Source organism: Poecilia formosa, unplaced genomic scaffold (genome assembly GCF_000485575.1).
Source record: "Poecilia formosa unplaced genomic scaffold, Poecilia_formosa-5.1.2 Scaffold500, whole genome shotgun sequence".
NCBI lineage: Eukaryota > Metazoa > Chordata > Actinopteri > Cyprinodontiformes > Poeciliidae > Poecilia > Poecilia formosa.
In genome coordinates this window covers 137,079-146,974 of record NW_006800439.1, presented here as the reverse complement: position 1 = coordinate 146,974, position 9,896 = coordinate 137,079, and the positions used below count along the sequence as shown (strand labels likewise).

The window sequence follows — 9,896 nt, the reverse complement described above, 5'->3', positions numbered from 1 at the left end:
GTAACGAAGTACTTGTAGTTCGTTACTTCCCACCACTGGGTAATACCACTTCACCAAAGTCCACATGGATGCAAACTTAGGGTAAGAGTGGAAATAGGACCCAAAATGGGCGGGGCAAAGGAGAATGCAGAGAATATGGGACACACTACGCACTGAAGCCCTTCAACATGAATGCGCATCTGAAGGACAGAAGGGCAGAACGAGGGTGGAAGTGCAAGTATTGAACAGAGCCTTTGTCTTTTGTGAAGAAGGAAGTTGGCTCAGTGTCTTCTTCAGAGGATTTTGTGATGTTTCCTACAGTGGTTCTAGGTCCAGCGCCCTCCCAAGGGGAAAGGGTGAACAAGTTTTTCAAAAAGTTTGGTTCATTTTACTCAGGGCAGTGTGAAAGAGAACCACAGCAATTGAAAATGAAACAAATGTTGGAGTTTGGTCCTCATTTGAACCAAGTCTACTGGACTATGAGGTGTGAAAATGCCCAAAGATTAGGTTATATATTATATATTATATACTGTCAAATATCAGTAGGTAGTACAGTTTGAAACAATGTGTGTAACTCGTGTTTGCAAAGCAGTTCAAATATACTGACCAGAGTTTTGAATTGCCAATTTTGAGTCAAAATGTAGACTTTGAAAAAAAATTCATAAATTCTAATAATAGTTTATAACAGAACATATAAATTAACCCAGTGATATTAGGAACCAAATGCAGTGATTTTTGTCTTTTGCATTGGATCTCTAACAGGAAAAATCTAATATTTCTAATAAGATGGCTCCAAGCTGCCTTTCAGACTGTAGAAAACTGGGTGGGGCTGTATTACTAAAATTTAGAGCTGCAAATGTTACACAATCTTTTGATAAAATACTTCCTATAATGTTTGATAAATAATCACTAAAGATTTTTTTAGATTTTAAAATAAAACTACAGACTGGCAACCTGTCCAGGATGTACCCCGCCTCTCGCCCGGAACGTTAGCTGGAGATAGGCACCAGCACCCCTCCCGACCCCACTGAGGGACAAGGGTGTTCAGAAAATGGATGGATGGGATGGATGGATGGAGAAAGAAATAACATTTTTGTAATAAAGTGGATGGATACTTTTTCTTCTATGGGATGTAGATGTGGATAATTCTTTATTTTATGTTCTCTGAAGTTCATCTATACGTAATTCTTTGAGCTCTTGAAAACAAAGTCTAAATATTTGTTGGTGCACACAATCATGCCCTGTAAAGCTGATTTTTGATTCTAAAAACATACAAAGTTTCCAGCCTTTCCAACCAGTCAAAAATATCAGATTCATTTAGAGGTAATCTTGTTTAAAATTTATTGTAATTAGTCCATCAGACGGGCTGCACAGTGGCTCAGTTGGTAGCATTGTTGCCTTGCAGCACGAAGGTCCTGGGTTCTGGTCTGGACAGACTGGCGACCTGTCCAGGGTGTACCCCGCTTCTCGCCCGAAATGTAAGAAAATGGATGGATGGTCCATCAGGCCTGCATTTGTTTTTATATCTATATTTAAAAACTTAATTGACTCTCTATTGCTTTATGCCAAAGTCGTTAAGAGCCACTGTGAAAAGTGCAAAGAGCCCGGCCGCTGGATTAGAGTGAATACTCTCAAAGTACAGATTGCATTATGTCTTGAATTTGGTGAGCTCACACCAAAAAGATTTCTTGGTACCTTTTACGCTTTTGTTTATGCTGTATAGCTCCATTGGCCTGTTCCATTTTAATTGATTGTTCTGATATATACACATATTTCTTTGTGGATCCAGCTGGGATATTTGCTGATCTGAACTTATAAAGCCTCCAGAAAGGAAACCAAAACCACAACACCAAACAAAAACACACTCAGTTGCCACATAAAGTCTTGAAACATGGGCAGCCTCTACTAGCTGTGAGTGACACATGCGGCAAGAATGTGGGCAGAGAGAGACAGGGAGCGCGTGCCACACTTCAACACAAATTTAGCCCTGAGTCTGGGCATTCTAACACACTGTGCAGCCTCAAACCCAGAAGCCCAGACTGTGGTTACGGCTGCACAGCCTTTGGCTTGGAGCTCAAACCAACCACTGTGACTTGTTCTTTTTTTTCTCTGTGTTTAACCACAGAGGGCTGTGGATGGCAGCTGGAGCTTATGGGGACCATGGCAGCAGTGCTCCAGGACCTGTGGAGGTGGGGTGGAGTTCTCCTACAGGGAGTGCACTGATCCTGTGCCTCAGAATGGCGGGAAGTACTGTGAGGGACAGAGAGTTCGATACCAGTCCTGCAACACAGAGCCTTGTGACGCCAGTGAAGGTAATATCAATTTAACTTAAAAAAGTTCACTGGACACTTTACACTAGATCTGTCTTTGTCAAACTGTGGTCCCCAGACCACAGGGGGTCCGCGGCCGCCCCCTAGTGGTTCACAAGGTACAGCATGTCAATGGCCATTTCTTTGCCATGAAGTGAGCTCAAAGTGTGACACGTACTAAAAATAACAGGGGATAATTTCTATCCCTGTTTTGAGTCTAACTGACACAAAACAGTGTCAATTAAAATTTGTTTTGATTTGAATTTGGCTAATTTTTCACTAATTACGTTGCTATGATTACTCAAAATGCCTCATGGGATCGAGGCACATGTTTTGATATATATATTGTGAGGGGGCACGCAGCAGTACGAGACGCATTAATGGTGAAAGGAAGCGGCAGTTATTTTCTATTGTTCTACTATCCTATATGCTCTCCTATGCATCGCTATGGGAGGCCCCATTCAGATAATTGGATTAATATGGGTCGTGCTAGAGATAGATAGATAGATAGATAGATAGATAGATAGATAGATAGATTTTATTAATCCTTTTGGGATTTTACCTCAGGGTAGTTCCCGTCTCCCACACAGCACCAATACAACAATACATCAAATACTTAATGTTTTTGTTTTTTTTAGTACATTGACAGCCAGACCCTATGGTCATTTTGTTTCTGTTGTACTCCCGTTATGTTAGCACTCCTTCCAACCTCCAGTGAGGAGTTGGAGAGTTTACTTGCATGATTGACAACAGAGTTCCTTAGTCTGTTGGTCCAGCATTTTCAAAGAAGCAGTCTCCCCCTGAACCTGCTTTCCTGGCTGCTGGTGACAAAGTGCACAGGATGGCTGGTGTTGTCCATGATAGCCTGGAGTTTCTGTAGGATTCTCCTCTCTGCCACTGCTGCCAGAGAGTCCAGCCTTGTGCCAACCACTGTGCCAGGCCTCCTGATTTGCTTCTCCAGCTTAGAAAGGTCTGTCTTAGAAATGCTTCCACCCCAGTAAACCACAGCGTATAACAGGACGCTGGCGACAACAGACTAGTAAAACAACCCCAGCAGCTTTCCACAGATGTTAAAGGATCTCAGCCTCCACAGGTAGTACATCCTGATCTGAGCCTTCTTATAAAGCTGTTTGGTGTTCCTTGTCCAGTTCAGCTTGTTGGTCCAGCCACAGGCCAAGATATTTATAAGTCTGCACGACCTCCACCTCTCCCCTGCTATCAGAACTGGTCGTGGACTGCCTCTGTCCCTCCTGAAGTCAATGACCAGTTCCTTCATCTTGGAAGTGTTTAGCTGCAGGCTGTTTCTATGGCACCAGACAACAAAGTCCCTCACCAGGCTCCTGTTACTCCTCTTCACTGGCCTTAATGCACCCCATGATGGCAGTGTCATCAGCATACTTCTGAATATGACATGTTTCAGAGTTATAGCAGAAGTCTGAGGTGTACAGGGTGAAGAGGATGGGTGACGGCACCGTCCCCTGAGGGGATCCACCTGTGTGTGTCACTGTCATATTCATTCAAAATACTCTGTCCACCTACTTCAGCCTGGAGAGCATTTCTCACCACCTACAAGATAAAAGTTTAGAAGTAATTACCATGAACACAACTCAGACATTAGGCATTATAGAAATTAGTCAGCATATAGAAACATTCTGGACAGCATTAAAAGTTCTTTCAGAAGAAAAGTGTTGAAGTCATCATAGCAGGCTTCAGTCACCAACATGACGTACTAATGAAAAAAAAAAGAGTCAGCCAATATGTCATTATTTATTATCATTATTTATAGAGACAAAAACATTTTGGCTTAGCTTTGATCACATAGATCAAACCACCGGTCCAGCACAGACACTATCCCCATTATGCCGTCTATAGACGAAAACTTCAAGAAAACCACTCAGCAGCTAAATAATGTTAACTCAAACGGCCTTTCTGACAGTTTTAATGTCCGTTTAACCACCGACACCCCATGCTACACCTGCTTGGCTAGCTTTAGCTGCTAACAAAAATAATAAACCAAGGTGCTCAAGTCCAGTCCTCGAGAGGTCCTGCATCTTTTCGATGCATCTTTACTCCAACAGACCAGGATCAGCTCTGAACAGACCTGCTAACCAGCCATTCATTTGATTCAGGTGTGTTAGAGCAGGGACGCGTCTGAAAGTTGCAGGATGGTAACTCTGGAGGACTGGACTTGAGCTCTCCTGTACTGAACAGTCGCCCCGCGATATCCAAGCAAATAAACTTACGTTAAGTAAACTATGCATATGACTCGATACTCTTGCACAAACGGAAAGCAAATGCATCCATAAAAAATCATCAAAAACATGATAATCTTAACATGAAACTTATCTTGTTACGATAAGCTCCAGACAAGACGCTGCACTGTTGTCCCTGCTCCTCGGGCAAACGTGTGACGTCACAGATACATTACAGTTGTGGGAGCAACTCTGTCTGGAATAACACCAACTCTTTAGGGAACTAAGGAACTAAAGTTGAATTAGACTAAACCAGTGTTGAATTAACACTGTATTTTTAACATACAACATCAACACTGGAAATCTAACACTTTTGAACTTGCTGTGTACACACACATGCACACAGGCATAGTTTGTATTTTATTGGAATTTTGTGTACCAGACCACTGCAGTGGAGCACATATATTTGTTCACAGAACATCTATATTTATACTAGAGCTAAGTTTAGAAGTGTAACNGCCCCCTAGTGGTTCACAAGGTACAGCATGTCAATGGCCATTTCTTTGCCATGAAGTGAGCTCAAAGTGTGACACGTACTAAAAATAACAGTGTTTAAAAATAATAGTGAATAAGTGACTTATCATTCAAAATTAGAGCTATTGAGTGGAAAGAAAACAACGCCATGCAATGCATGTCTGCAGGAATATGTTTTAGTTTTTCTGGTTGAGTTGCAGAACTTTTGTTTTGAGGACACTATTACGATACATAGCATTCCACTGGCATGCAGATCTAAGTTTGCCCGGCCTGGGGTTGTGGCTGTGCGGAGTGCGATATGGTGAGCAGCGCTGCACCTTGTGCTGACTAACTGAATCTGTAACACCTAGAATAAAATAATTATTTATGTTCTGCATACTTATGGCTGAAAGTATGCACAATCCAACCCTAACTTTTAAGTCTATTTTGCTTTTATTATGCTTCTAATTTACAATAAGGCATACAACATTATTAATGCTTACAACATAGTAAAGAACGTCTTTTTTTATTTCAATGTGTTTTCCATCATTGCAAAGTTTAGAATCCACACTTTCAGAATCTGTAAAGAACTCAAAGTGCCCCATACAGACATGTTCATAGTTCAACGTGGCCAGTCACATTTGCAAAACAACACCACCCTTCTCATTACGATGAACCAGGAAGACAACACTGAGTCAGTGAGTTCAGAGATTAATATTTTAATGTCGGGCTGCATACTTTAAAATATTGTGCTGTAACGGGCAATTTCAATTGTAAATTGTTTCAAATTTTTCAAGTGAAGTTACATAGGATCAAATGTGATACACCCCACATGTGGATCTATCCACAGTAGGACTTTTTAGTAGTTGTGTTTCCATTAACTATAAAAGTGCACAAATTAAAGCTACGAAAATAAATTCACTTATTGGAAGCAAGGCAATTAAAAAAAAATTACACATTTTTCGCTAAAATATTTTTGTGGTGGTTTTTCGGCCATATCAAAATAGATGTATTTCACAAAAACTCCAATGAAAACCCCTTTGTTCACATCACTGGTCACGTGTTCAACACCCTGATGTTACTACCAACAGAAAAGATGAAGAAGATGATGGGAAGTGGTAGGAGGATCGTAGTATCTTTTTGCAGCTGCTTCCACCAGAGCTCTCTCAGCATCACATATTTCATAAAAAGTTGTCTGTCATTCGAATGTGTTTGAAAAATGACCGGCAGATTCCCCCAAATGCCACATAAGCTGGTTGAAAGTATGAGGGGTATGTTGCTCCAACACCTGAATAAGTCGCCGATGTCTCCGTGATGGCTGATCGATGATGAGTGCTAGCAGGATGGCTGAATTATGGATATATCTTATGTACGTCCTTCACTGCCATAATTTGTAATTACTTATCACATGTACAATTTGATCTCAAGCAAAATCAAAAGTCAGAAATTCCAAAATTACAAATTTGTGGTTTTTTTTTATACAATTGGAGAATGTAGACAAAGATTTGTGCACATTTGTAATGGAAATGCAGCTCCTGACCTCCATTCATTTCAGTAATAGATGGAGGTAGAACCTAAAATTAATGCTTGGTAATGACTTAAACATTCATGTTAATGTCAGGATTTATCCCTAATCCTAACACTTACTAACTCCTCCCATGTTCCTTACAATACCGTATTTTCCGCACTATAAGGCCCACCTAAAAACCTTCAATTTCCTCAAAAGTTGACAGTGCGCCTTATATATGGACCAATATTGAGCCACAACAGGTCTAGTAATCACAGTAAGCAGCCGCCGACTTCATTTTCGCCCATAGAAGAAGAAGTGCGCGGTGCATGCTGGGATAGTTGTCAGAATGCTGGTTTGTAATCTATTAATAAAGTTTGACTGACCTATCTGACCGTCTACAATCAGGTCATTTAGCACCACGTTCTCCACCAACATTCTGTGCGCGAATGGAGAAGGGTGACCATCGTCCGGCCACGACCCGGCCCAGTCGCGGAAGGCTCTCCTTGCTGACCGGAGTCGGACTGTTTTGTTGACATTCTCTTTAGTGCAGCTCCATCTAGTGGATGCATAATGTAACTCCAACCTCTACTGTAGCCTCTATTCTATGCGCCTTATAATGCGAAAATACGATAACCTTAACCAAAACTTCATTAAGACCATACCTATAAACTGTACCCCAACATCAGACTGTTTGATTCAGATGGAAGTCTTTGTGACACTGACAGTCACTTAAAAAAGGGGGTCTGTTGCATTAGGACTGACCTTTGGTCAGCATATATCAGCAGCGGTGGCCCTTACTACTACTACCAGGGCCATGCAGAGACCACTAAAGGGGCAGGTGCTCAAAAAAGAAAAAAGGGCACATCTAACCGCATTCTAGGACAGAATATTAACAAAGCCACACAGATTTCAGAGTTTAATAGATATACAATCAAAGCTAAGAAAAATCTCTATATAGAGCATACAACTATGCATATGTAAGATATTTTATTAGTAATTTCTTTCTGCAGGTCTATTTTGTTATAGGAAAGTACTGCAATATTCGGTAACACTTTATTTGAAGGGGGGTGAATAAGACTGACATGACACTTTCATAAACATGACATAACCTGTCATGAACATGAATAAGCCTTCATGAATATTTATGACTGTTGTCATAAAGCGTCATTCGGTAAATTATGACACTTTTAATACAAAGTTGATGTAGCAGCTCCCCAGCACGTGAATTAATTTTTGCGCAGTCTCGACGGGTGATTTTCATGGCTTGTTTATTTTCTTTGATGTGGNATGTTTTTATGTGTCAGAAGAGGGCTTAGGAAATAATAATACCAAAAAAAGGGAAAAAAAATGACCAAAAGGGCACTTGGGGCAAGGAGCAAAAGGGGCAGGTGCTCAAGCACCCCTAGTCCCCCCACCCTGCACGTGCCTCTCTACTACTACTACTACTACTGCCCGCCCACAAATTAGTGGATTTTGTAATCAGGAGAAAGCAGGTAACCTAGTCTCCCAGTACTCAGCTGAACTTACTTCAGTACTCATGCATGCAAAAAGAAGCAAACTTTTTCTGGCAACAACTGACAGTGAAGATATATTTTATTTTAAGTTCTTGAGCAACCTGCCCCTTTCTAATGCTGCCCTGTGCTACTGCCCATATAGTCTATTCAAAAACTGCCACTGTATATCAGACAATGTCCTAAACAGGTGACATGGACACAGCAAATTTGGAAGTGTCTATATTGGTCCACTCTTGATTGTGTTAAAGCAACACTTTTGAAAGTGTTGATAGAGTTGAATCAACACTCTCAGTAGTTGAAATTTAACACACATCAGTGTTGATTTACCTAACACTAGTGTATAGTGTCAAAAGCTAACACTATGAATGTGTGAATTTAACACAGATTAGTGTTAAATACAGATCAACATAGAAATCTTAATTTTAAAGTACTAATGGTAGAGTGTGCTGTGCTGGTGCAGAGGTTAAGCACAACCCACATATGGAAGCCCTAGTTCTCAATGTGGCGTTGCAGGTTCACTTCCCATCCTTTGCTGTATGTTTTTCCCCTTCTCTCATTACCCACTCTTCTGTCAATTCACTATCAAATAAAGGCCACTGGAGCCAATAAAACCTTTAACAAAAATACTACTGACAGTCAATAATCCCCAAATTCACTTTAAAAAACAGTAGATGTCACTTCAATCTACAAAAACACCAACACAAGTTGCAATTTCGATCTACTTGTATTTCAAAACAAGAACAAAATCAAACAGCACTGACAACACCAAAGGTCATACATTTTGGCGATCTGCTATGTTTTCTTTCCCAACCATTTCAGAAAACTGCTTGTCATAGGGAATGTAATAAACCGAGTCCTTAATTGGAAGAACACAAAACAAATCCTCTTATTGATACAGTATGCATTTAAATGACCATCATAATAAAGAGTGTCCACTCTGCCAGGTAAAAGCACCTCAAATGTCGTGGAAAAATCCCATCAATGTTGAAAAAATCTTTGGTCTTTGGTGCTGCTCTTGTTTTCACCAACATGCAGGAGGAAGGGCTGTCCAGGTTCCACACCAATGTGGAAGGCTCTAAGTATTTTCCCAAAGCAAAATGCTTAGAAGATGAATAATAAAAAATAGTAAAATAGTAGTAAACAAAGCCAATGAGAAAGTGCTTCTACACAAGAAGTAGGATCATTACAATAATCACAAAGTTGCTCATAAAGGACAATATGGTCCACAGTTTCACATGAGCTGTTTGGATTCTTCTTGTGGCCTTTGGACGTAGGATGAAGCACATGAACCAACAGAAGAATGCCTGTTTTCCCAGCCTGGAGGAAAAACAGGAAAAATAGCAGGAACATTATAATAAATAAATATTTTAAAGAGAAGTGTGAGCAAAACTAACCAGATAGAAATTTTATTCATCCCTTTGGGATTTACCTTCAGGGAAATTGTAGTTCAGTTTCCCACACAGCACCAATATATCAAATCCTTAAACATTTGTTTTTATTTTTTTACATTAACATTTAGCCTGATTCTATTGTTCCTCTATTTCTATTGTACTCCTGTTAGCCAGTGAGGAGTTGAAGAGTTTTATTGCACGAGGCACAAAGGAGTTCCTTAGTCTGTTGGTCCAGCATTTTCAAAGAAGCAGTCTCCCCCTGAACCTGCTTTCCTGGCTGCTGATGAGAGTGCACACAAGGTGGCTGGTGTCCATAATAGCCTGGAGTTTCTGTAGGATTCTCCTCTCTAGCACTGTACTGTGGTGTACTGCCACCCCAGTAAACCACAGCATATAACAGGACGCTGGCGACAACAGACTAGTAAAACTATGAAACATGAAACTTATCTTGTTACGATAAGCTCCAGACAAGAAGCTACACTGTTGTC

General features: G+C 40.6%; 1 protein-coding gene across 2 annotated transcripts in view; it reads left to right on the top strand.

Annotated features, from left to right (window-relative positions):
- LOC103156783 (A disintegrin and metalloproteinase with thrombospondin motifs 8) overlaps positions 1–9,896 on the top strand; it is a 48,051-nt gene that overhangs the window by 32,391 nt on the left and 5,764 nt on the right. For both annotated transcript variants that reach the window (XM_007578952.2, XM_007578953.2), the window contains exon 6: positions 2,105–2,291. In XM_007578952.2, coding sequence (XP_007579014.1) covers positions 2,105–2,291 — 187 coding nt within the window. The remainder of the gene's footprint in view (positions 1–2,104; positions 2,292–9,896) is intronic.